This window comes from Schistocerca serialis, chromosome 8 (genome assembly GCF_023864345.2).
Source record: "Schistocerca serialis cubense isolate TAMUIC-IGC-003099 chromosome 8, iqSchSeri2.2, whole genome shotgun sequence".
Classification (NCBI taxonomy): Eukaryota; Metazoa; Arthropoda; class Insecta; order Orthoptera; family Acrididae; genus Schistocerca; species Schistocerca serialis.
Window position 1 is genome coordinate 610,870,089 of NC_064645.1, and position 27,741 is coordinate 610,897,829.

A 27,741-nucleotide genomic window follows, 5' to 3' on the forward strand; every position below is an offset into this window, starting at 1 on the left:
ATGTTTACCAAGTAGTGGTTACATAAACTAGTACTAAATTTGGCAGTTTCTGTATTGTTCTAAGTGATTATATAAAGAAATAAATGAAAGTATGTGACCAGCATGGCCTTGCTGTGCTGGTACTGCGAACGGCTGAAAGCAAGAGGAAACTACAGCCATAATTTTTCCCGAGGGCATGCAGCTTTACTGAGAGCTGCATCAAACCAGTCTCAGGACTGAAGACCACAACAACAACAACAACAACATGTGACAAATGATTTGTTTAATTCAATTCACAGTGTCATGATTCTGCTTGAATTTCTTAACATATAACTTACCAACTTCCTTGACTGCAAAATTTACAGGTGTAGTTTTTGTTGAAATTTCTGGAGCAAAATGAGGATTTCCCAGTTTTGTTGTAATAAAAAATCTAAATTCTGGGCAGAACTGCACCAGTCTGTCAAATAATTTTATTAGCATCTGACCACCTGAAACAACAAGAGTAAGTATAAAGTTAGTTCACACATTTTATTAAGATCAATACGTACTAACTATCAGTGTGGATGGTAATAAGTTTGTACTTAACAGACAGCAGTGACACAAAAGCAATAAGAACTAAAACAATAGAATTATCAATAATTATAACTATTGCCTGTGCTATGGTGTTTTATCAGTAATTCCATCTTAGGAGATACAGATGCCAAAATATTTATTATTCTAAGAGGTAGAAGGTATGTATGGAGGGTCCAGATACTGCAAGGAACAGTTCACGTCAGATGCAGCAATGTATCAGATCTACGAGAAATTTCAATATTTATTCATAGTATATAAATTTTGCCCCATAATCAGAATATAATGTGAACACTTTTAAGACTGGCCACACAACTATATAATTTATGTGATGGTGTCCAAGGAATCCAAAATTCATATCAAAATGAAAATTCACTTGAGAAAACTGCAAAACTTCAAAAAGACAGAATGGCTGGCCAGTACTTACTTTCAGGAGGCAAAATGCCTGTACTGCCAATAAACAGATCTAAAAGTGAGAACGCTTATGCTATTGTGAGCATGAGAGAAAACTTACCCTCGGATCACATGGCTCGCTCTTATTGTAGGGTTCCCCTCTCTCCTATCTCACCTTCTGGCTTGACTTGGTTGGAAAATGACTATGTAAGGCTCTTGCACTAAATCTCATATAATTTATGGAGAGAAAGAGGTATATTATACTAAAACTAAGCCATATTTACAGATCTTAAATAATTACAGTTGAAGTGTAAAATAAAATTCTAAAAGATCTACATGCAATTTGTTACTCATTCTAGTTTCCAGAACAACAACTAGCATGAAGGCCTTATTGTCTATTAGCAATTATTGAATACAAATGTCAGAGCAGATACAGAACTTCTTGGGTGATGATTACCAGATAAAAAAAAGTATTTTGGACATGTCACCTGTGCTTCAGACTCTTCAGGGAAACATACTTTAATAGATGATCATGCAATCATAAGTGCAAAAAGAGCTTGAAGCACAGACTCAAGGACAATGACAGGGACATTTCTGGGAACGCTTCATAAGATTAAGTTGAGGTTGTGTTGTTAATATTAGAGTGATGCGACAAACCCTGGATGAGTGATTATGAGGAAGGACTTAATGCACAGCTCAGCCCTTAGAAACATTCACACAAAGGTATGATTATTGCATAGCTTCTCTATCAGAGGGCTATGTTGAATGGAAAACTGCCAGAAGAATCCAATCTGACCAAAGGAGTCGTCATCTTATGACAGTGACTTCCACTTTTTTCACTAGGGCTTTTGATAGTTGTTAATTCTTCTGAAAGACAGAGATACACAGCAAATATAGTTACAGTATAAGTAACTACTACAAAAGCAAAAAGACTGGGTCTTGCACAAAATTATAGAGCTGAAAGGGTGATATTATTGATGTAAAAGAATTAACATCTGCCATCAAAACAAAAGAACCTCTATGTATAAAACTGAAGATTTTTAATCATCAATGAAAGAAAGTGAAGAGCAAGTGGAATATTAACAGATGTTTTCTGCTTATCAGGTCTTGCAAATACTGAATACACACATAATGGTGGCTAGTAGCTAATGTCGGACCACTGAAGAATGAGAAGTGGCTATATGTACAAAAATAGCAGTAAAGTCCCAGGCCTTACAATTTTATGAATAATGTGTTAAAAACCTCCCTCAATATCTGTGATATGACAGAAAATCTGGAAACACACAGGCTTGTAGCACTGACAATTAACTCGTTACCAGGAGGAAACGTCTTCAGTTTCTTGAATCAGTTACAAAAAGCATTAGCAGAATTATGCAGAGTTAACTCAAAATTCATTGTATGTAGTGACTTAAACACTGATTTTTCTATCAGATAGTAGTGCTCAATAAATGCAAGGCTATAGATGCATACATAACTAGGGAATAGATAGAGGCTGCCTATACGAAAATTAAACAAAACTTTGAAGAAATGTGAAGTAGTAGTATGAATACTGAGCTCAGGTGCCAGAACATATAAGGAATATATTAGAGACTCTGTAGAGGGAAATATTCTTGAGGACAATATTATAGAAAGAGAAGAGAAGTAGGTGAAGATGAGATGGGAGACATGATACTGTGAGAAGACTATGACAGAGCACTGAAAGATCTAAGTAGGAGCAAGAGCCCTTAAGTAGACAACATTCCCGCATAATTACTGAGATACTTGGGAGAGCCAGCCATGACAAAACTACTCCACCCATTGTGCAAGATGTATGAGACAGATGACATACCTTCAGACTTCAAAAAAATGTAATAATTCCAATTCCAAAAAAGGCAGGTCCTAACAGATGTGAATACTACTGAACAACCAGTTTACTATGTCACAGGTGCAAAATAATGACACAAATTATTTACAGAAGAATGGAAAAAAACTTGTAGAAGCTGATTTCACAACAGAGAAGATAAGTTTAATTTATGTAAAAATGTAGGAACACACAACAAAATACTGACCCTACATGAAAAGGAGGAGTTGCCATACTTAAAAATATTGACATTAATAAATTTTGCTTAGAGCAGCACTGAGAAGCATGTGCAACAGAGATAGAATTTCATAACAGGTCCTTTATAATAGTAGCCATATACAGAGCACCTTCAGGAAATTTCAACCTGCTTATAAACAGTCTTGAAGATTTATTATCTCATCTAAAATTAAAAAACAAAGAACTAGTTGTTGCTGGTGATTTTAATATAGATGTACTGAAAAACACTGCCAGTGAACAGTTCCTGAAATCAGTTACATTGGCATTCAATTTAATTTCAACTGTAAATTTCCTAACTAGGGTATACAAATGTTCTAAGACTACCATTGACAATATCTTTATAGACAATTCTAGGCAACTAAGCCACATTACAAAACCAGTAGTAAATGGGCTATCTGACCATGACATGCAACACGTAACATTAAATTTTGAAAATTGTCAGGGTAAAACATCCATCAGAACTGAGTACAGAAGGCCAATAAAACAATCAAAAACTGAGAAATTTAGGAGATTGCTCAAAGAAATTAATTGGATGGATGTTTAAAGCATCCAAGACACAAATGGAAAATACAAAACATTCATTAATAAAGTTAGCACCTTATTTGAAATTTTTTTCCCCAGAAGGTAACTCAAATTAAGCAGAAGCCTAATAAGAAACCATGGATCACACAAGGGATACAGATATCATGTGAGACAAAAAGGAAACTCTATCTGACATGTAGGGGCACCTTTGATAATAGCATTATAGCTCATTACAAAACTTACTGCAAAATATTGAAGAAGGTTATCCAGAAATCTAAACACCTGCATTATGAGAAGAAGATAAATACACCTAGAAATAAAATAAAAACAATGTGGGATATAGTTAAGTCAGAGACAGGTAGGACGAGAAATGAGGGGGAACAAATAGCTCTAAAAATAAATGAAGCCCTGATAACAAACGCATTCGGTGTTGCAAGCCATTTAAACAAGTATTTTGTCTGTGTTACTGATAGCATGGGGTTGTCAGGTTAAGAAAATAATGCAGTGGAATATCTGAGACCAGTGCACACAAGTAATCTCAGTAAAATGGAATTGACACTTACTTCACCCAAAGAAATAGAATCCATCATAAAGTCCTTGCAATCAAAGCATTCTAGTGGTTATATCAACGTATCAACAAAGTTAATAAAAGCGTGTTCATTTGAGCTTAGTCATATCTTAAGGTATTTGTGTAATCAATCACTTATCACAGGAACATTCCCGGACTGGCTTAAATATGCTGAAGTTACACCTCTCCACAAGAAAGGGGACAAAGAAATGCCATCAAATTGCTGACCTATCTCACATTTGCCTGCTTTTTCAAAAATCTTTGAAAAGGTTATGTTCAAGCGTCTACTTAAGCACCTTAGTGGAAATAACAGTGTCAAAGTCACAGTTTTGGTTTCTTACCGGTTCTGATATTGAGAAGGTTATTTTCACTTATAGTGAAAATGTCTTTAATTCATTAGACAACAAATTAGAGGCAACTGGCATATTCTGTGACCTGTCAGTGGCTTTCGACTGTGTGAATCACAGCATTCTTTTAAGTAAATTAAAATATTGAGTTTAGTTTCAGACAAGGCACAATTTAAACACAATTTAAAAGAATTTCTGGTGGCCAACTCCTTCTATTCCATCCATGAATTTCTCAACAGGTGCAGTAGACCATTTTAATGAAAATTTATTATACTTTAATTTTTGACAATACTTGGTTTTACTCTTAAGTCTGTAAATGGTGGAAGTTTAATTTTAAATCTTGTACATAATTTGACTGTTCATAACTGAGGATCATTGAAATGAATAATTTACTTCAATTTTTGACAATACTTGGTTGTAATAGCCAAGTAACTAGCTACTGTGTGAAATACGGATTTAATGAAAGCAGATGTAAGTATTAAACCTGTAAATATTAGAGACGTTTACTTTTAATTCATGTAGATGATGTTACTGTTTATTGACTGATGATCATTAAAATTAATGAAACTCAAGTTCTTCTAATTACATTTTTGTAATGTGTTTATCTGAGATGTTCCACACCCAGGAGGATCCCCTCTTTTGTGGGTCTATGGAATGAATAATTAATCTAATCTAGAAATTTAAGTGCTGGAAAGTCTGTTCTGAAGGATGTAATTTTGAAGTAATTTTCATTCCACTAAATCCTGAACGAGGAGCTAAATCCTGAATGAGGACCTCCTCCAGGATGTCGAAAATGCTTGTCTAGAGTGTAGCCTTATATGGAAGTGGAACTTGGGTGATAGGCAGTTCAGACAAAAACAGAAGAAGCTTTTGAAATATCATGCTATAGAAGAATGCTAAGGATAAGACAGGTAGATCAGACAAGAAATGAGGAGGTACTGTACTGAATTAAAGAAAAAAGAAATTTATGGCATTTCATGATTAAAGGAGGGATAAGTTGATAGGACATGCTTCAGATATCAAGGTAATGGAAAGGAAGTGTGGGAGGTAAAAATTGAAGATGAAGAGAAAGGTTTGAATACAATAAGAAAGTTCATGGATGTAGATTTTGGTAGTTATGCAGAGATGAAAAGACTTGCACAGGATAGACTAGCGTGGAGAGCTGAATCAAACCAGTCTTGGGACTGAAGACCACAACAGTATAGCCGAAAGATATTAAGAGTAATTTAAATCTCTGTAACTCCATCTTTATACACATGGTTGTGCGAGCCGGCTGTTCAATATAAAATGTCAATCCAAAATATCTTCAGCCATCTATATTCACAGTTGTTATTTTATTTGAGCAACCAGTCTCAGCACTACATTTTCCCATCTTCCGGTCCCTGTCCAAAGCCAACAATGATAATAGTGTGAAATACATAACAAAAGGGGTGGTGTAAGTACGATATACAGTGGTAAAATGTAGTAACATGTAACAATACCAAACTGTAAGGGAATTACATCAAAGTTGAAGATAAATTAAGAAATAAAATGAAAGAACAGTTGCACACTGTATTAACACAAACTAGGGAACAAAATATATGTCCTATGATTGTAAAAAAGAAACTATTAAATGGAAGTCAATGCTGCATGTTGTGCATAGATAATCACAGTGTGACTCTAATGTCAATGCTTGTGAAACATCTGAACAAAACTGCAGTAGCCACCAGAAAGATCGTGGGAGGCGCACATCGGCACGGCGCATCATGGACGGTAGTTGCCGCAAGTAGAGTCCCGTCCACCAGAGGGCACGCGAGAATTCGGACGCGACCTCTGCCGGCATAACAACAACAACAACTCAGGCAGCACAGGCCCTGTCCAGTCAGTTAACATCGGGCATGCCTAGGACACAGTCACGGTCTATGCTAAGTGAAGTGCTACGTAAATGTGAATAGTGTTACTACACAATTGGCAACAAGTAGGGTCGTTCTTTCGCGTGTTGCGTTGTTGTTCCAGTTTCGCAGCTTCTCCACTGCATTGGAGGATTTAGTGCGGGTTTTGGTTGAGCAGCAGACGGAGCTCATGGCCACCATGAAACAAGTGCTTCCGGCATTGCTCTCCATGCAGTCTGCTCCAGCGCCATTCCCTCCTCCCTTTCCCCCGTATGACGAGACAGCGGAGGATTGGGACGCATATGAACATCGCCTTCGGCAGCATTTCCAGGCGTTTCATGTTGCCGATGCGGAGGTATGTCGTGCTCTCTTCTTGTCTTGGATATCTCCCTCGCTGTATCAAGTTTTGCGGCAGCTAGCACCGTTGCAGGAACCCTCTTCCTTGTCTTTTGACGCATTGTGTTCATTGCTGTCTTCATATTATTGCCACCGCACGCATGTTGTGGCGGCTAGGGTCGAGTTCCATCAATGCAAGAAACAGCCCCTCAGTCTTACCGGGCGTGGGCCGCTACCCTGCACGGTCTTAGTCGCAAGTGTCATTTTGTCACGGAGCAGTCGCGAGAGTCGTATGGCCACATTATGGTACGCAACGTCATTGTTCGTTCGGCCCCTGATAGGGAGGTCCGGCAACGGGCCCTGCAGTTAGAAGACCCTTCACTTGAGGAAGTCCTGTCCATTGCTCAATCGTATGAAGTCTCTCACGCCGCAGGTCAACAGCTGGAAGCGTGGTGCGACGCCGCGGCGGTTCAGGGCGGCGCGTCCACGTCCACTGTGTCCGGGGTGGACGACGTGCGAGCGGTACAATCCGGCTGTTATCGCCGCTCCCGCACGGCGCATAAACAGAATTCCGGCCACCGGCCCCTGTTGCCGTCCTGTGCGTCGTGCTATATACATCATGATTGGTCAGAGTGCCCCCAGTGTTGGGCCGTTTGTCGCAAATGTAATAAAAAAAGTCACATTGCTAAAGTTTGCCACTCAGCCTCAAAAGAACTGAAGGAAGCAGGTACAGACGACATGGACGTTGACATTCAGGAAGTTTCATCAGGCCAGGCTCCCGACGCATCGGCACGCAAACTCTTTATGGAGGTGTCGGTTCGGTCGCGCCGGTTACAACTGCAAGTAGATATGGGCGCGGCAGTTTCGTTGTTGAATGCACAAACTTATTCCGACCTTGGATCGCCCCCGTTGGCGCCAGTTTACCGGCGTCTACGTGATTATGGTAAACAGTTTATTCCCCTACTGGGTGAATTCACTACCAACGTGACTTACAAATCAGTCACTCAGCCTATTACTTTTATTGTTGTCAGTGATGCGAGGCCCGCTAACCTTTTTGGCCTGGATGCCTTTCAAGCTTTTGGTTTTTCTATTGCTGACACCATACAGTTGGTCTCCGAAGATGTTCCCTATCAATCATTGGAATCTTTGATCTCAGACTTTCCAGATATCTTTGAGGAGGGCTTGGGGCGTGTTTCAGATTTTGAAGCTCACTTAACATTGAAGGCATCGGCGCGCCCGCGTTTTCTACGCGTGAGGCAGATCCCCTTGGCTCTCCGCCCTCAGGTAAAGGAAGAGCTAGACCGGTTGACAGCCCTAGGGGTCATTCTTCCCATTTCTTCTAGTGAGTGGGCTTCGCCCCTTGTTATTGTAAGGAAGCCCTCGGGAAAATTACGTCTTTGTGGCGATTTCAAGGCCACCATTAATTCGCAATTGGTGGTGGACACCTATCCTTTGCCTCATGCTGATGAATTGTTCTCCGCCGTGCCGGGAGGCCAATATTTTTCGAAAATCGATCTTTCGGAGGCTTATCATCGGATACCACTTGATGAGGACTCCAAACGGCTCGCGGTCATCAACACCCCGTTTGGCCTTTACCAATACCAGCGGTTGGCCTTCGGAATATCCAGTGCTCCTGGTGATATTCCAGCGTTATCTTGAGCACGTCACGTCGTCAATCCCTCATTGTATTAATTACCTGGATGACATAATTGTCACAGGCCACAGCACGAAGGAACACTCACACAACCTTCGCACCCTCTTTCTCAAATTCAGGCCTGTGGGCTTGCATTGCAACCTGCATAAGTCAAACTTCTTCCAACTGTCCATTGAGTATGTGGACTACACCATCTCTCGGCACGGCATCCAGCCACTAGGAAGTTTGGTCCAAGGTATCGTCGACCTTCCTCGGCCTGCTTCGCTGAAAGAGTTACAAGCTTTTTTAGACAAGATAGCCTATTACCACTGGTTCATTCCCAGGGCTTCCACCATATCCCGCCCCCTGTACTGCCTTCTGCGCAAGGGTGTTCCTTTTGATTGGTCGCCTGCATGCGAGTGAGCGTTCACCTCGTTGAAGGGCCTCCTCACATCAGCACCTTGTTTGGCTACTTTTGACCCCCATAAGCCGTTGGTCCTGGCTACAGATGCTTCGCAGTATGGGGTGGGGGCAGTCCTGGCCCATCGCAACGCAGATGGTTCTGAGCAACCACTGACGTTTGCATCTAAAACTCTTAGTCCCGCACAGGCCCATTACTCCCAGGTGGAAAAAGAGGCTTTGGCCATTGTCTACGCTGTTACCAAGTTTCACCCTTTCTTGTATGGTATGAAGTTTCAGTTAATCACTGACCATAAGCGGTTAATATCATTATTTGCCCCCGCCTCTCAGATTCCAGATAGGGCGGCCCACAGACTATAGCGCTGGGCTCTGTTCCTCTCTAAGTACCATTATGACATTCAATTTCACCCTACCGGACAGCATGCCAATGCCGACGCTCTTTCCCGTCTTCCGGTGGGCCCGGATCCTACATTCGATCAAGAGGAGATTATGTGTTTTCATTTGAATGTGGCATCCCGCCAAGCGGTTGATGGCTTCCCGATCACTAGTTCTTGAGTCACCAGGGAAACGGCAGCTGACCCGGTTCTCCGGCACACCTCATTCAGCAGGGGTGGTCATCCCACCCTCCAGGCCGGGCCTCGGACCCTCTTCGTAATTATTTTATTCTACGAGACCGCCTCTCGGTCTTGGAAGGAGTTCTCCTTCTGGCTATCGATGATACAGCTCCTTGCGTGATTGTTCCTGCAAGTTTACGAAGGGAGGTCCTCACGTTATTACATGCGGGGCACTGGGGTGTTTCCCGTACTAAAACCTTGGCTCGCAGACATGTGTACTGGCCCGGTATTGACAGAGAAATCGAGCACTTGGTGGCCGCCTGTTCCCAGTGTGCGAGCCAACAGGCATCTCCCAGGGTAGCGTTCTCTTCAGGGCTGCCGGCAACCCAAGCATGGGAACATGTTCACATCGATTTTGCGGGCCCGTTTCTCAATGGCTTTTGGCTCATTGTCATTGATGCTTATTCCTGATTCCCTTGTGTGGTTTGCTGCTCCTCAACCACTTCCAAAGTTGCAATCCAGGCACTAGCAAAAATCTTTTCTGTGGAAGGTCTGCCAATCACCCTGGTCTCGGACAATGGACCGCAGTTTATTTTGCAGACCTTCCAGGATTTTTGTAGGCGCTTCGGTATTTGGCACATTTGCTCTCCCCCCCTTCCATCCACAATCAAATGGGGAAGCTGGGTGCATGGTGTGCACATTTAAGACACAGATGAAAAAGTATGTGCACGAATTTCCTGCGGAGGAAGCATTGACGTTTTTCCTGACGGCATACCGGACCACACCAATGGGAGAACGCAGCCCCGCAGAGCTCCTCCATGGGTGCCAACCTAGGACTCTGCTGCACCTCCTCCAGCCTGGTCCTCGCCAGTCTTCGCAAAATGGAGTACCTGGCTTTCCACTGGGTATGTCGGCCTGGGCCCGTGGGTTTGGTCGCAATCCACGTTGGATACCGGCAGTGGTCCTGCGCCGAAATGGCCGCCGGCTCTATATCTTGCAGGCGGGGGACCGGGTGGTGTGTCGTCACCAAAATCAGCTACGTCCACATTTGGGCACCCACCCTCCGACCTCTCGGACACCGGCTTCCCCATTGCCAGCACCCATGTTGGTTTCTCAGGGGACGTTACCGCCTCTCCCCGCTGTGACTCTGTCGCGCTGCGATGGTTCTCCACCTTGGCATCCTCCAGCAGCTCCAGCACCGGCATCGCCATCGTTCGAGATGCCCCAGTGAGAGCCGGCCCCCCTCGCAGGATGGTTTCTCAGGAGGCTGGTTCACCTGTGGTCATCCCTTCCCCATCGTCCCCGCCACTGGATCTTGCCCCTCCTGGGGTGGAACAGGATCCGGAGTTCGACAGCTTGTCGCCCGTTCTGTCCTGGGCTCTGGTGGTGGGACGACGGGGGCCTCTTCGTGTGGGTCACTTCCAGCCATATTCGAAGGTTCCGGCTCGAGGGTTGGCAGATCCCCTCGACTCTGGCTTCCAATGGATGTGGAGGTCATCGCTCCTGCCCGATGCTCCACCTTCCGATGCAGTGGATCACAGTGGCTTCACCCCCCGAAGGAGAAGCAGTGCAGTAGCCACCAGAAAGATCACGGGAGGCGCACATCGGCACGGCGCATCACGGACGGTAGTTGCCGCAAGTAGAGTCCCGTCCACCAGAGGGCACGCGAGAATTCGGACGTGACCTCTGCCGGCGTAGCAGCAACAACAACAACTCGGGCAGCATGGGCCGTGCCCAGTCAGTTAACATTGGGCATGCCTAGGACACAGTCCCGGTCTATGCTAAGTGAAGTGCTACGTAAACGTGAACAGTGTTACTACAAAATCAATCACAATCATATACTGATGGGTGCAAACTGAAGATAAAATATTTATTTATATGTCATCACAGACCAATAGAACATGAAACCACTTACGGAGGTCAACCCCATGTTAACTATCTGTACTGCCATGTTCCATACATTAAAAAGGACTAATAAAACAAGAATATAAACTTACGTCAATACACTCTGACAATCACAGATTCATAAGGTGCCAACTATTTACTAAAAATATTTTTAATGAACCAAAGTGTAAATCTAATGTAATACACTGCAACAATTTTCCACTAAGCAGGAAGTATTGAAACATATGGAAAAGGTCAAAGAGTCATAACCAACATTAACAAGAAAGTGAGAAGCTTCCAGTAGGCAGCTGTGTGGCTAGGTGATATACCAAACTATAAACTATGATGTAAGTCTAAGGAAGAGTACTACAATACATACACAGTATATTAGAAAGCCATTCACTTTATTCAGAACAACCAAAGACACATACCTATATATGACATGTAGCTTGTGACGAAGCAAGCTGGGATCTCTTTACTTCCTCTCTTGTTTTGCTATCTGCCTCCTTAAATTAATTTTCATCTTCATTTTTACCTAATTACCATTAAGTGCATGAGTATAATCTGCTTTACCGTAAAAGAAAAAGGTTGGCCCTCAGTATTAAGGAATATTGCACCAGGTCTAATTATGTGCTTATTTTTGTGTATGTAATTAATTTCCTAATTTATTTTGACCATTTCTAATTAATACTTTTATTACAGGGTGAAATCAGTAATTGTTCTGTGACTTAGCTTCTAATGTTGACTTATAAACAAATAGAAATTATGTACTAACTATAAACATTTGGAGGAAGAACTACTAGGATTCTTAAAGTATTTATTTGGCTCTATTCAGAAATATACTAGCAAACCAGTCCTTAATTAATTCCAAAATAATTAACAGGTTTGTCAAATGTATTATTTGTATAACAATATCTGTTAACTTCATTATTTAAACAAATAATTTGGCCTGACATTTGTGATACGAGGAACTGTTACAAAGGAGGTTTTTTTATGTATTCAGTTAACTGAATGAGTTATGTCTTAATTGTAATTTCTTTAACTTAAACATCGAACACTGTATAGTTTCAGTGGCTATTATTGTGAGGATATATAAAAGCCAGTCCACAGCCGATTTTCACACGGGAATTATGTATTGGTTAGCTTAACAACAATGCATCAACTTAACAGTGGAATAAGTGTAACACAAATAGGCTGTGTGTTAAAACAGTTAATGACCATGTCTGTTCAATTTATTTGAGAAATAGTGTCACACGTACCGTATTATTCTGCAAGAACTGTGAACTGTGTGGTTAGGTTTTCACAGTTCATAGATGTTCAGCAGCAAACTACTGTAGCAATTTGCTCATGTCCTCCTGCAACCTATTAACAAGGCTTATCAACATTTACCAACAGTGAACTTGCCATATAATTGTGTAATATTGGGGTAGTTTTGAACAGTGAAAGTAAAGAACTGTGAAACACAATTGTGCAACTGTTGGCTTCATCATTGACAGTAGTCAGTGTTGAACTTCCACTTCCCATTGACACTGAAGACTCTCAGTGAAGGAATAAAGCAGGCGAACATCACAAGCTCTTAAGCAGGGTAAGACAAAGAAAAGTATAACCTATGATCAGAAAAACAACCAGACAACATGTGCCAGGATATACAATACAATGTGTAAAATGTCAGTTGGTACCTTCGTGGCTAGGTGGTTAAATCAGAATATGGATTTCAAGGAATATACCAAACACTACGTCAGGCATTATTAAGACATTAGAGGTACAGGCGTGCAATCTGAACAACATATCCATGTCAACTAAAAAGAGTATAGATGTGAGGAAATGAACATGTACCATCATAACAATGTAATGAAGGAAGGACTCACAACATTAACAACGTAATGCCAACAGTATGGGATACCACTTTATGAAGATTATATAATTGTAGGTTGTGACTGTTGTACTTCTTGCTAGCAATTTCCTACACTAGCTGTGTAACTACACTTGATACTGTTTTACTGGTCTTCAGTATGTACAGGAATATTTTTTTACACATTTTTCTTACTTGGTTTTTTATGCCATTTTTCATGAGAATGTATAGATGTTTTTACGTTTTAGTATGCTTCTAACTTTTCACCATTCCCATAAGATGCAAGTTAACATTGCTTTGACCTACTCACTAGCTTGCTTTCATTCATCGATGTGCAACCATGAAGGTTGCTACACTACATTCATTAGCATTATGGGGTTAATGTTGTGAGTTCTTCGTTCATTACATTGTTATCATGGTACATGATGGGTGTTCATTTTCACACATCTATACTCTTTTTAGCTGATATGGGTATGTTGTTCAGAATGCATGCCCATACATCTAATGTCTTGATAATGCCTGGCATAGTGTTTGGTATATTCCTTGACATCCATATTCTCATATAAGCACCTACCCATGAAGGTACCAACTGACATATTACACATTGTATGGTGCACCCTGACACACATTCTCTGGTTGTTTTCCTGATAGTAGGTTATATGAGGGCTATGCTGAAAGTTTTTAGCAGAATGTGTGAAAAAAAATTTATTTGCAAAAAAACGTTTACAACTTTTCAAAATACTCTCCATTAGCATGTATACATTTTTCCATTCTCTGAAACCACTTAGAAAATGTGTTCATCCAAGCTTCTTTTGGGATGTCACTTAGTGCACTCTCGTACACTGCAATGGCCTCTTCATCTGATGAAAACCGCTGCCCTCGAATTTTTTCCTTAGTCTTAAGGAACAGAAAGAAGTCACAGGGGGCCAGGTCAGGTGAATAGGGGGGATGGGGTAACACTCGCACTTTTTCTTTCTCCAGAAAGTCCATCGTTCTGGCAGCCCCGTGCGCAGATGCACTGTCGTGATGTAGCAGAGGGTGCCCACTCTTGGACTTTGGATGCTGTGACTTCCACGTGGTGATGTCTTTTGGAAGACAATCGTTTACGCACCATTCAGCATTGACTGTACGACACGTGTCCAAGGTCACAGAGGTGAGATGCCTGATCTTTGTGAAAAAGTTGCCACCATCTTTCTTCCAGAGCTCCGATTTCATCGAACTTTTGTGGGTGGTTCCTACCCTGGAAAGCACCACACAGAAAACTGTCTCCTTGTTTTAGGGTCATAATAGTAGACCCTCGTTTCATCACCTGCGACGATATTATAGGTGTCTTGGGACTTAACCTCCATTGAATTTTTCGAGCATGAAACAACACCAGTCCACTCTCTCCTCCTTTGGCTTTCTGTCAGGGAATGTGGCACCCAATGGGCACATCTCTTAGTAAGGCCTAAGTGACTATGAACAATGGTCTGTGCTGCTGTTGATCCAATAAATTGTCCCTTCAATGTCGCAAAATGTAAGATGTGGATCTTCTTTGATCATTTTCCTCACGGCATCAATGTTTTCAGGAGTCACAGCTGTTGCTGGCCGACCGGGACGAGGTTCATCTTCAACTGACTGCCGACCCCTCAAAAACTCGTGAAACCAATTTCCAACTGTGGCCCTACAAGGGGAAGCTTCACCAAAAACACACAGCAAAGAAGAATGGCATTCTTCGGCACTTATACCCTTTTTATAATCATGAAAAATCATGGTGCGAAAGTCGCGGCGCAACAGCTCCATCCTGCACCGTCTCTGACTCAGCACTGCCTGTGCTTTCTTACCGCGCTGTGGGGGGGATCACCGCTAGCCAGCGGCTGCCCGCGCATGTCCCAAGGTCAAAAAACATCGCTCTTTTGAATGAAAACAACACCATTGTCCTCCGCTCTATGGTTTACGGGCTGCTAAAAACTTTCGGCATAGCCCTCGTACTTCCCTTTGTCTTACTCTGCTTAAGAGCTATCAGTCATGTAGAGGTATGCGACTTTGGTTGTTCTGATTTACTTTCTAATATACTGTGTATGTATTGTAGTACTCTTCTTTGGACTTACATCATAGTTTATAGTTTGGTATATCTCCTAGCCACATGGCTGCCTACTAGCAGACTTCTCACTTTATTGTCAATGTTGGTTATGACCTTCTCCATATATTTCAATACTTCCTGCTTAGTGGTAATTTGTTGCAGTATATTACATTAGATTCACAGTTTCGTTCATTAAAAATATTTTTAACAAATAGTTGGCACCTTATGAATCTGTGATTGTCAGACTGTATTGACGTAAGTTTATATTCTTGTTTTATTAGTTATTTTTAATGTATGGAACACAGCAGTACAGATAGTCAACATGGAGCTGACCTCCGTAAGTGGTTTAATGTTCTATTGGTCTGTGAAGACATATAAATAAATATTTTATCTTCAGTTTGCACCCATCAGTATATGATTGTGACTGTCTTGCTCCAGATATTTCATGGGCACTAACATTAGCATTACACTGTGATTATCTAGGCATAACATGCAATATTGACCTCTATTTAGCAGGTTCTTTTTTACAATTTTTCATGGAATATATACTCTGTTCCCTAGTTTATATCAATATCGTGTGCACCTGTTTTCTCATTTTATTTTTTAATTTATCTTCAACTTTGATGTAACCACCTTACAGTTTGGTATTGTTACATGTTACTACATATTACCACTATATATAATACTTACACTGATGTTTTTGTCATGTATTTCACACTATTACCATTTTTGTCTTTACACAGGTGCCTGAAGGTGGTGTAATGTAATGTTGAAACTGACTGCTCAAATTAAATAACAACTGTGAACTAACATGGGTGAAGGCGTTTTCATTCAACATATTAAGAGTTATTCACATTCAGCTTTGTATTATTTTTCAGAGTAAGGCTCACGTCTTGTGTACAAGACTTTATCAGAAAGCTATACAATTTTTGCACTGTTCTACATGCCTGTAGTAAAAGCTTTGTATTTATTTCATAATTACATAGCCCCATCTGCTGCTCAGTTGTCAAAATTCTGTATCAGTAGATTTCACAACTCACAGTTGCCTGAGAAAGTGCAGTGTTATTTTGAGAGTAAACAGGAAGTGGCCCCTCCAGGAAGTCAGTCTTCCAACTGTTTCTAGTCTATTGAGACACCACTATAAAACTCGGCTGCACTGCACTTACATCATTCCTTTAAAAGACATTTAACAGAAAAGAGATAGAAAAGTTATTATTCCACTGTTACACACCAATAAGTGAAAACATCATTGTGCATGAAATCAGACTAATATTGGCAAGTAGCATTGATGAAAGACTTCACATAGCAATAGGCATAGCAATAAAATGATATTTAGTGACAGAATTACAGAATTTGAATTTATTTATTTATTCTCATATTAGAGCCATACATATTAAATAAATAGTTATTACTATATTACTTTTGCCAGAATTTTAATGCTTCAATATGATTGTTGTAACTCAGAGATGTTGTTCAAGCTGAACATGATAATATATTGGAGTTACTTGTGTAATGAATCAAAGTGTTACTTTTCCAGACAGACTTGTGCATGTTGTTGTCAAGGTACTATTGACCATTACAGTTTCACTACCATAAAAGTATTGCAAACAAAAGTCAAATTTGCATGAAGCATATGACACACTTGGATATGCAAATCATTAACATTTTAGGCAACTGTACAAAGTAGAAGTATATATTACAAGGAAAATTCATGCAGCACGTATCTCATACAGAAACTGGGTTTGGATATTGGTTGTTTGAAAGAATATCGTATTACACTTCATGTAAGAAGGAAAAGCATCAACTAGGCATTAGAATTAGACAGCAGTAAGATTGTGATTTATTGAAGCTGCAATTTATTGTTCCACATGAACACCAACTAAGACAACACACATACTGTTTGTTAAACCACACTGGAACATACAGCCATGTCATGTACTTTGAGACAGGAAATGGGCTCATTTGCAGCAAGAGAAATATACACACAGACAGTGCCACAACTTCTGAAGCACTATAGACTGTCAGCACAGCAGCAATTGTCATGTCTACCTATGATGTGGCAATAGAGATAGACATGTTAATAGTGGTACAGTGAATGACAACAATAGACACAGGTGTATCACCATCTAGCCCTTTCAGATGAGTCCTTGGTCTGAACACATCATCACAGAGGATGTATCCATGTATGGAGGTTTTGAGGATAACAGATGTTGCCTGACTTCATTCCTCATCATAAGGAATCCACACATGGTGTGATGGTATGTGGTGCCAGTAGGTACACAACACAATCACCTCTGATTTGCACAACTGATAATTTAGACAGCACAGATCACATTTCTGTGTGTTGAGGCTGGTGACTGTGCCTTATATTTAAGGTCTCTTTGACTTAGACTTTCAATAAGATAACACTGGGTCACATGTTGTCTGTGCATCCTCCTGAACTATATCAATACAAGAGTGTGTTTGACTGATGCCCTGGCTAGCCCATTTTCCAGATCTCTCACCCACTGAAAACATCTAGTCATTGGTTTCCAAGAGCCTGGCACTCACTATCCACTCTGGCATAGAAATGAACCAGCATGGAATGATGTACGTGAATGTGCCATCCACCTCTCTAGGGGGACACCACCTTCTACAAGCACTGACAACCCTTGGAATTTGAGGAAAATTTATTTGGTTAGACACACACTCCTTAGAGCAATACACCACCATTCTCACCTCAGCCTTCAATTGATGTAATTGGCCTACCATCCTAGTTCAGAAACAGATTTCCTGGGCCATCACATCCTGGTACTGCTGACCCCTCAAAAATGAACTTAGAAGTACATCTCTTATCACTCAGTATTATCCTGGTCTTGAATGTATCAATCAGCTACTTTGACAAGGCTATGACTCTCTAAAATCATGCCCTGAAATGTGGTCCATTTTGTCTGACATTTTGCCCACCACACCCTCACAGTTTCCACAAGGTCTTTCTCAGGCCCACACTGCCTCTGCACCCATTTCCCTACCCTATGGCTTCAATCCCTGCAACCATCCCTGCTGTAAGACTTGTCCTAAGAACTCTCTTAACACCACCTATACCAGCCCTGTGCTTTCGAAACATATACTGTCAAAGGGAAAGTCACCAGTGAAATGACACATATTGCTATGTAAATACTATTCTGCCTTTTACATTGGTATGACTACCACCAAGTTATCAGTCAGAGTGAATGGACATAGACGGAGGATGTACACTGAAACACACAATACCTGTTGCAGATCATGTACTACAATATGTCTTGACCTCAGCACCTCTTCCACCACACATGACATCTGGAATCTTCCCCCTCGACACTAGCTTCCACAAACATCACAGGTGGGTACTGGTATTACAATATGTCCTTGGTCTCATCAGCCACCTGCCCATAATTTACTTTAATTTCTTCGGTCTCACCATTTCTTCGCAGTAACTATTCCATTCTTCACTCCCTTTTAGTTTTCCACATCTTTTATTTTATGACTTGTCTATTCCCCCAGCACCAGCACTACCACCACCACCACCACCACCACCACTGCCTCTACCATATACAACACACTTAGCTTTCCACTCTAGTTAACTAATGCACAGCGTTTTGTCAGTAATATTTGGCTTGTCAGTAATCTATAAGCTTTCAGGTTTTCAACTCTCATCCAGTGCAGTCCCCAAATATCAGTCTTTCCTTTTATCCTTTCTGGTACATCTCCCCTGACCCAGGGTTCTGGGTGACTTTTCTGAACTCTCCCCATTTTTTAAACCTCACCAGCCCTTTCTCTTCAGCCCGCTTCTTTCCTCTTCAACACTTCTGATAGAAGAAGGAGCCACTGGATATGAAAACGTGCAGATTTCCTTAACCTTTATATGTGTCCTTTCACCTCCCACCACTTGGTGATTCTTCTTCTTCACGCGATGAGGCCCAGAGGACCGCGCGCCACCACAGTTAGAGCTCTCCATCCGTCTCTGTCTTCTACTATCTGTCTCCAGTTTTCCGTGACTCCCAGCTGCAACAGGTCTTCTCTCACTCCATCGATCCACCTCTTTCTAGGTCTTCCCACTGGTCTGCTGCCTGACGGGATCCAGTCCATTGTGATTTTGGACCATCTTGTAGCCCTCATTCTAACAACATGTCCAGCCCATTGCAGTCTTTCGCTTCTCATCACTCCCAAGATGTTAGGCTCCTTGTACAGCTCTTCTAATTCAGTGTTACGGCGTCTTCTCCATTCTCCAGTTGTCTGATCTCTGACTGGTCCAAATATTTTCCTGAGGACTTTCCTTTCAAATGTTAGCAGTCGCTTAAGGTCTTGTTTTCGAGTGCTCCACGTTTGAGAACCATAAAGTACTACTGGCATTATTAATGTCTTATACAACCGTAGCTTTAGTTGTTGCGAGACACTTCTACTTGGTGATTAGATTTTTTATCTACCCAGTTACATTATATTTTCAAAAATTTATTATTTTGATTGGTAAACTAAACTTCCTACTTTGGTGCATGTACACCATGGTAAATTCTCACCCATAATTCTTATGTGCGATACATTGGGGGTATGTAAGGCAGCATTATACGAAAAGAATGATTCACCCATACTGGTGATTATGATACTACCACTTGATTTTTTTTTTTTTTTTTTTTTTTTTTTTTTTTTTTTTTTTTTTTTTTTTTTTTTTTTTTTTTTGAGAAGTTATATACATGTAGAAGTTTAAACTGTAATATTGATACACAGTATTAATGAAAATTAGCTGACTAAGACAAATTTAAAACAAGTCTGGTAAGTTTACGGAGATTTTTTACAATAAATCTAAAATATGTTAAACATAATGCAAACAGAAGCTAACTTCGCCTTTATGGAATTTATACATAGAAGAGTAACAGTAATTACAATAGACCCCACTGTAAAGACACAGGATTCATGTTGGAAACCAAAGTTATACTGCAACTGTAAAGTAATTAACAGAAAAAATTAGGAGATTGTTACTGATGTATATTTCAGGAAACCTTAATATGAAAACTGTGATATTTCAATATACTAACTGTATCAGAGACACTGAGATGATCTGTGGGGTAGATTTTCATTGCAGGCTTTGTGAAATGATACAAATTCCAAATGTAAATTCCATCATGTTAAATTCAAACAATGCATATGAGTGTTCAAGTTATTGCTTTCTCCTATCTAAGCACCAATGGCAGTAGCAGTATCACCCTTGCCGTCCTCAGGTTTGGCCACTAAACAAACCTATGTCAGTTCTATTTCTGTGTGATGCAATAAACATGCTTTAAAAGTATTTTGTGTGTTTCAACAACATTATTTTTTGGTGAACTCATCACAAAGTTGCATGACATTACATAAAATTGAACCCAGATGACATTTTAAGTGGAGGAGTTGCATTAAAACTGAGTTATACACCTCAATAATATTTTCAATATAATGGAAGGAAACATTCCACGTGGGAAAAATTATATATAAAAACAAAGATGAGGTGACTTACCGAACAAAAGTGCTGGCAGGTCGATAGACACACAAACAAACACAAACATACACACAAAATTCAAGCTTTCGCAACAAACTGTTGCCTCATCAGGAAAGAGGGAAGGAGAGGGGAAGACGAAAGGAAGTGGGTTTTAAGGGAGAGGGTAAGGAGTCATTCCAATCCCAGGAGCGGAAAGACTTACCTTAGGGGGAAAAAAGGGACAGGTATACACACGCACATATCCATCCACACATACAGACACAAGCAGACATATTTAAAGACCAACGGAAATGGAAATATAGTGAAAGTTATTAGAACTGGCCGAAATGGTTGTTTAAAAGGTGAAAGGAGCTGTTTGTGAACTAGAAACGGTGGATATTATAGCGGCGGTAGTGCTGAAAGCGGCAAAAAAAATATTTTTTTGGTTATGGTTTGGAAGTGGGTTACGTATTAGTGAGTATATATATAGGCGGGATAAAATAGTATAGCAGATTACGGTAAAAAGGAGAAGGTGAATACAAAGTGAAACTACTGGCAAAAACAGAAAGAGGAAAATAAGACGACAGAAAAGATTTCGAAATGCAACAGTAACAATAACAAACGTAATTGTTGGATTCAAATTAATGATATCAATATAATGGAAGGAAACATCCCACGTGGGAAAAATTATATATAAAAACAAAGATGAGGTGACTTACCGAACAAAAGTGCTGGCAGGTCGATAGACACACAAACAAACACAAACATACACACAAAATTCAAGCTTTCGCAACAAACTGTTGCCTCATCAGGAAAGAGGGAAGGAGAGGGGAAGACGAAAGGAAGTGGGTTTTAAGGGAGAGGGTAAGGAGTCATTCCAATCCCGGGAGCGGAAAGACTTACCTTAGGGGGAAAAAAGGGACAGGTATACACACGCACACACGCACATATCCATCCACACATACAGACACAAGCAGACATATTTAAAGACCAATATATTTAATAATATTTTCAACACTCAGCAAGTTAAGTAATTGAAATGTAGTCACTAAAGCTTGTTACATTTTACGGAGAGGGTGATGAAACTGCACCACACCTAATCTTCCAATGCGAAGAAAAAGACGGAGAATATTTGGATACTGTGTCCTGAAGAAATTATGTCTAATAAAGAACTACTAAAGGGCCTCCTACTACTCTTTAAGTGTACTGCCTCACCTTACTAGAAATCACATGGAATAGAACCACACGATAAACCCTGTTCTGGTGTGGGCAATAGTGGGGCTGGGATCACTGCTGTTTCTGTCTCCCTGATCAAATCAAATCACATGAATTTATCATTCAAGCTCAGTTCAACTACAATACAACCTGGCTAGACCATTCTTTCTGCCAGAGGTGAGACATGTGTATACTAAATTTTGCACTCCAAAAATCCCCAGATCACTTAGAGACTTAAACAAGAATTATGTATCTAAACAAGTATTATGAAACCTGGGTGACATCAGCAACAACTGAAGAAGTAATTTGTGCCTTAAAGAGAAAGGTACTTCAAGTTATTATGTTAAATGTGAACAAAGAACAAAAGAAGATCTGTACCACTTCTCTGGAAAGTCACACACTGGCCAAATATTAGGACAGAAGAGGCTACAGTGGTTTGGCCACATCCTTTGAGCTGACAGATCCCTCCCACACTGGGGCCCCCATTCCCAATCTGCTGGGAATCAGCAACTGCATCATTAACAAGAAAAAAAACGCCTGATGCGCCAACAGCCAATGACCTTTCATCAGTATTGGCCGCTCCTCAGTCTTCAACAGTGAAAGACTTTTCACCAGCTTCACCATCATCATCAGTAACAGAAGCAAACAGAAGAAGCACAAGAACCAGGAAACTTTCAACTCTGCAGGATTTTTGGTACCCGGCCTCAGTTACAAGACTAACATAAGGCAGATACCCTCAGATACACCAACTTCCAAGTCAAACCGGCAACAGACTCACCTCCACTGTCATCAACAGAAGAATAACCATGCCACCAGCTCATCTGAAGGATTTTTTAGCATCAGGTCTAAAGGGAAAGGTGCCACCAAAATAAGTGAAAACAAATACCTAACAGTGTTTCACCAAAACATTCAAGTCATAAAGAACAAAGCACAACAGCTAGAAGTAGAATTGGAAAAATTTGATAGCCAAATTTTGTGTATCACTGAACACTGGTGCAAAGGGAAGCAAATTGAACACATTGCATTAGCCTCATTTGACCTTGCATGTTACTATAGCAGAATCTCAATGAATGGTGGAGGTTCATGTATCTATGTAAAAAAAGGTATGTCATTTAAAGTAAGATATGATCTTTTAGATCTAGGTGAGGACAAACATTTCGAACTTTCCGCTGTTGAAATAATAGGACCTGGCATAGCAAAAAAATTAGTCATATTTTGTGTGTACCGCTCTCCTAGTGGAGACATTGATATATTCTTCTCAAAACTGAATCAAAGCTTAGACAGGGTTTCTGGACCAAAAGCAAATGTAATTATCTGTGGTGACTTAAACATTAATATGATGAAGCCTGATAAGGCTAGCAACATATATGTGAATATTCTAAGCTGTTACGGAATATCCTCCCTTGTTAATTGTCCAACTAGAATAACGAAAGAATCCTCCTCATCTATAGATCATGTAGCTACAGATATTGATAGTAAAAAATGTCATATTGTTGTCCAAAACCTGGGCCTAGCAGACCACCTCTGCCAGATCTTAAAAACTAACATTAATGTAGAAACTCCTCCTAAACTTTGTACATACAAAAGAATGTTTTCCAAATCAGCCCTGGATCAGTTTAAATCCCAGCTAGAATATGAAGATTGGAGGGAAGTCTATGCAGAAACCAATGCAAATCAGAAATTTATCAAGTTCATGTCAATTTTTAAACTCAGATTTGAAGAGATGTTTCCCAAAACTCTTTATCAAATTAAAACTACAAAGAGAAATCAGTGGGTGACTACAGGTATCAAAAAATCCTCAGAAACTCTTAGATATCTCAACTCCATAAAAAATAATCAGTCTAACCCAGAAGTTCTGCAATCCTACAAAAAGTACAGGAAAATTTACAGAAAGGTGTTGCTAGCCGCAAAAAAACTTTCAAACAACAAAATATTACTTGAAGCTGAAAACAAGAGCAAAGCAGCCTGGAACATCGTCAAACAGGAAACATCTAACTCTGCTAAAAAGGACCTCAATTCACATATTAAAAACAAAGATGTACCAGTAGGTAACCCTAAAAAATTAGCTGACTTTGTAAACTCATATTTCAGTAGTATTGCAAAAAAATTACAGCAGAAATTTCCAGATACGTATGATTTACCTACTCAGAACCAGCCAACAAACTCAATGGTGCTCTTGCCAACTACAGAAAGGGAAGTGGCACTAGTAGTACACCAACTAAAAAATAAAACTTCAGTAGGACTTGATGAAATTCCAGTCTGCGTAATTAAAGATTGTATAGACTCCATAAAGGGCCCATTAACAGACATAATTAATGAATCTTTCGAGTCTGGATACTTTCCGGAGTACCTAAAACAAGCAAAAGTTATACCTATCCTTAAAAACGGAGATGTGGAAAATGTAGAGAACTACAGGCCGATCTCTATACTGTCTATCATTTCTAAAATCTTTGGTTTTGGTGCACTTTCTGGGTAAGCAACTTATGGATGACACAGTTAACCATAAGTTGTTTACCCAGAAAGTGTATAATGTCACTAAGGACTACACCCTTTCTATGTTCGTGCAATGTATGCTACAGAACAGACGCTACTATGTAACCTTACAATCTAAAAACAGCCGATGGAGGACACAGAAAAATGGACTTGCACAGGGCAGTGTTTTGGCTCCAATATTATTTAACATCTATACCAATGATCTTCCCATCAGCCACCAGACACGAATGTTCATATATGCTGATGATGCAGCAGTGGCCACACAGGATAAAACCTTTGAACAAGTGGAGGAGAATCTCACAGGAGCCTTAACAGAACTTGCTACCTATTACGACGGCAATAATCTCAAACCAAACCCCAGTAAATCACAAGTATCCGCCTTCCATCTTAGGAGCAAACAAGCCAAACGGAAACTCCGAGTCATGTGGCAAGGGGAAGAGCTGAAACATACAAACAGCCCAAAATACCTGGGAGTAACATTGGACAGAGCACTTACTTTTAAGCAGCACTGTCACAACACTAAAAAAAAGGTCTGTGCCAGGAACAACATACTGCGGAAGCTAACAGGTTCATCGTGGGGAGCTCAACCACATGTTTTGCGCACCACAGGTCTGGTGCTGAGTATCTCAGCTGCGGAATATGCGGCGCCAGTTTGGAGGAACTCTGCCCACGCTAAGCAAGTTGACGTCGCCGTAAACGAAACTGTACGTATTGCCACAGGATGCCTCAAACCAACTCCCACAGACATCATTTACCCCATCATAGGCATAGCACCACCCACTATCCGCAGACAAGTAGCCGCCGAGATCGAAAGATCAAAACAAAAGAATGATCCTCGACACCCGATGTATATGCACCGAAAACAACGTGTCCGGCTGAAATCCCGCAGGAGTTTCATGGAAACTACTGAAGAGCTCGCCACCAAGCCCGTCGCAAGGCGGCTATCTCTCTGGGAAGAAATGGTGCCACACTCCACAATGGAACTACTTGAGGAGGGATCTGCAGGATTTCAACTACCTTTTACAACTTGGAGGTCATTAAACCGGCTGCGCACTGGAGTAACTGGGTGCAAATCAAACCTATTTAAATGGGGTTACAGTGATAGCGATAGGTGTGAATGCGGAGCAATACAGGACTTGGACCACCTACTGATCTGCCCAGACATGTCTATGACATGCACTAAAGATGATATTTTGAAAGTCAATGACAAAGCAATCTACGTTGCTAATTACTGGGAAGGGAAGATATAATTGGTGCATCCGGACACGGAAGAAGAAGAATTTCTAAAATAATAGAAATACTAGTCAAAAAGAGACTGCTAAATTACCTGAATAAATATAATCTTCTTTCCAATGACCAATTTGGTTTTAGGCCCGGAAAAGGCACACAATATGCTATAGCACAGTTCACTAAAGCAATTTTAGAAGCACTGGACAAAGGTGAAAATGTAAGTGGTATCTTTTTAGACTTGTCCAAGGCCTTTGATACAGTTGACCACAAAATCTTACTTCATAAATTAGGGCAAATAGGAATAAGAGGCGTGACAAAGAAGTGGTTCAAATCATACTTGGAAAACAGAGTTCAACGAGTTGAGATATCACAAGTTTCAAACAATTCCCTTATAAAACACCTGTCTGACCCAGAAAATGTGAATATAGGCGTCCCACAGGGAAGTGTATTAGGCCCAATATTGTTTCTTATATACATTAACGACTTCCCACAAAGTATCAGACATGGCGAAAAAATACTTTTTGCTGATGATAGCAACATAGTAATAACAGGTGAAAATCCAACACAACTGTCAGAAAGAGCAAACGAGGCTCTCAATGATGTCCACAACTGGTCATTAAAAAATAAAGTAACCCTAAATGTAAAGAAAACTAACTATATTAACTTCCAATTGAACAAAAAACACAATGCCACTAGAATAAAAGTTAATAATAATGAATTAGAATGTGTAACAAGTACCAAATTCTTAGGGATGAATGTAGACAGCCAACTGAAATGGACAAACCATGTCAACATTTTGGCAAAGAAATTATCCACAGCATGCTATGCTCTTAGAATCCTTGCACCGGTATGCAATAATACCTGTCTTAAAATAACATATTACGGATATCTACACTCAGTCCTCAGCTATGGGATCATGTTTTGGGGAACAAGTGCCAGTAACATACGAACTGTGTTCAAAGTACAAAAAAGAGCCATAAGGATAATAACAAATAGCAACAACAGGGCCCACTGTCTAGAATTGTTTAGAAAGCTAGGAATTCTAACTGTTTCTTGTGAGTATATCTTTCAGAACATAATGTTCATTAAGAAAAATCTTAACATGTACAACACAAACAGCCTAATACATGACCATGAAACAAGAGCTTGTCACCACATCCATCTAGATAGAAAGAACAAGGCAAAGACACAAAAAAGTATATTTTACAATGGGATAAAACTGTACAACAAATTACCACAAGAAATTAAAGAAATAAATGAGCCCCTCACTTTCAGACAAAAGCTTAAAACCTTTTTAGTAAGTAAAAGTTTTTATACTGTAAAAGAATATTTAACATATATGTAGATTATTAGCAACATATGACATTATCACCAAAATATTATGTAATTATAAATATGTGTATGACTAGTTATAAAAACTATACAAAATATGAGAAACCTGTTTAATTGTAAATGTAAATGTGTGCTCATGTGTTGTAATCTGACGACATCCATACAATATTTATTGTTCCACGGATGAATAAATAAATAAATAAATAAAATAAAATAAAAAAGGGGATGTCCAAGAATTGGATGGAAGGATTGAATATTAACAATCCTCAAACAAGTTGAGGTGACAACAGTGGAAGATAAAGCTAGAGATGGGCAGCAATCAATGACTATCTGCAGTACATGTCTTCTTCATTGTGACTGCCTCACATCCTTGTTATTGGGCTTTTTGTAATGTGTTCTTTTATAATTTTTTATTGTGTGTGTGTGTGTGTGTGTGTGTGTGTGTGTGTGTTATTTTTTATTTTTTAAGTTTGGTTATTTCTCTTGTTTTTGCTGCTGTAGGCCTTAAAAGCCCATTAATGCAATAAATGATGATGATTCTTATTATTCTCCTCTGTAGGCATGCAGTAAAAACAATTTTATTTGCTGTCCTTTCTTTCTGGCATTTTAATTTTAATGGACAGAAGAGTGTTTTTAGAGTTAACTTCTAGTTCTGAATATCTCATGCATTTCCAAACATTTTCCCTACTGTGTAGGGGGAAATTTATGATTATTTAAATATAAAGTATCTAAAGAAAATTTCAGAAAATCAATAAATTCACAAAGGCACTGATGGGCTGGCCACACAAATTTATGATTATTTAAATGTAAAGTATCTGAAGAGAATTTCAGAAAATCAATAAATTCACAAAGGCACTGATGGGCTGGCCAAACAAATATCTATGGGACACTATTTTCAGTATCTATGGCAGATACTTATGCAAATGTTTTACCAGCGAG

At 40.0% G+C, this 27,741-nt stretch overlaps 1 protein-coding gene across 1 annotated transcript in view; it reads right to left on the minus strand.

The window, feature by feature from the left end:
* Positions 1 to 27,741, minus strand: part of LOC126417162 (dynein axonemal heavy chain 2) — a 959,377-nt gene that overhangs the window by 153,002 nt on the left and 778,634 nt on the right. Inside the window, 1 exon segment of the mRNA XM_050085060.1 lies at positions 318 to 467. Coding sequence (XP_049941017.1) covers positions 318 to 467 — 150 coding nt within the window.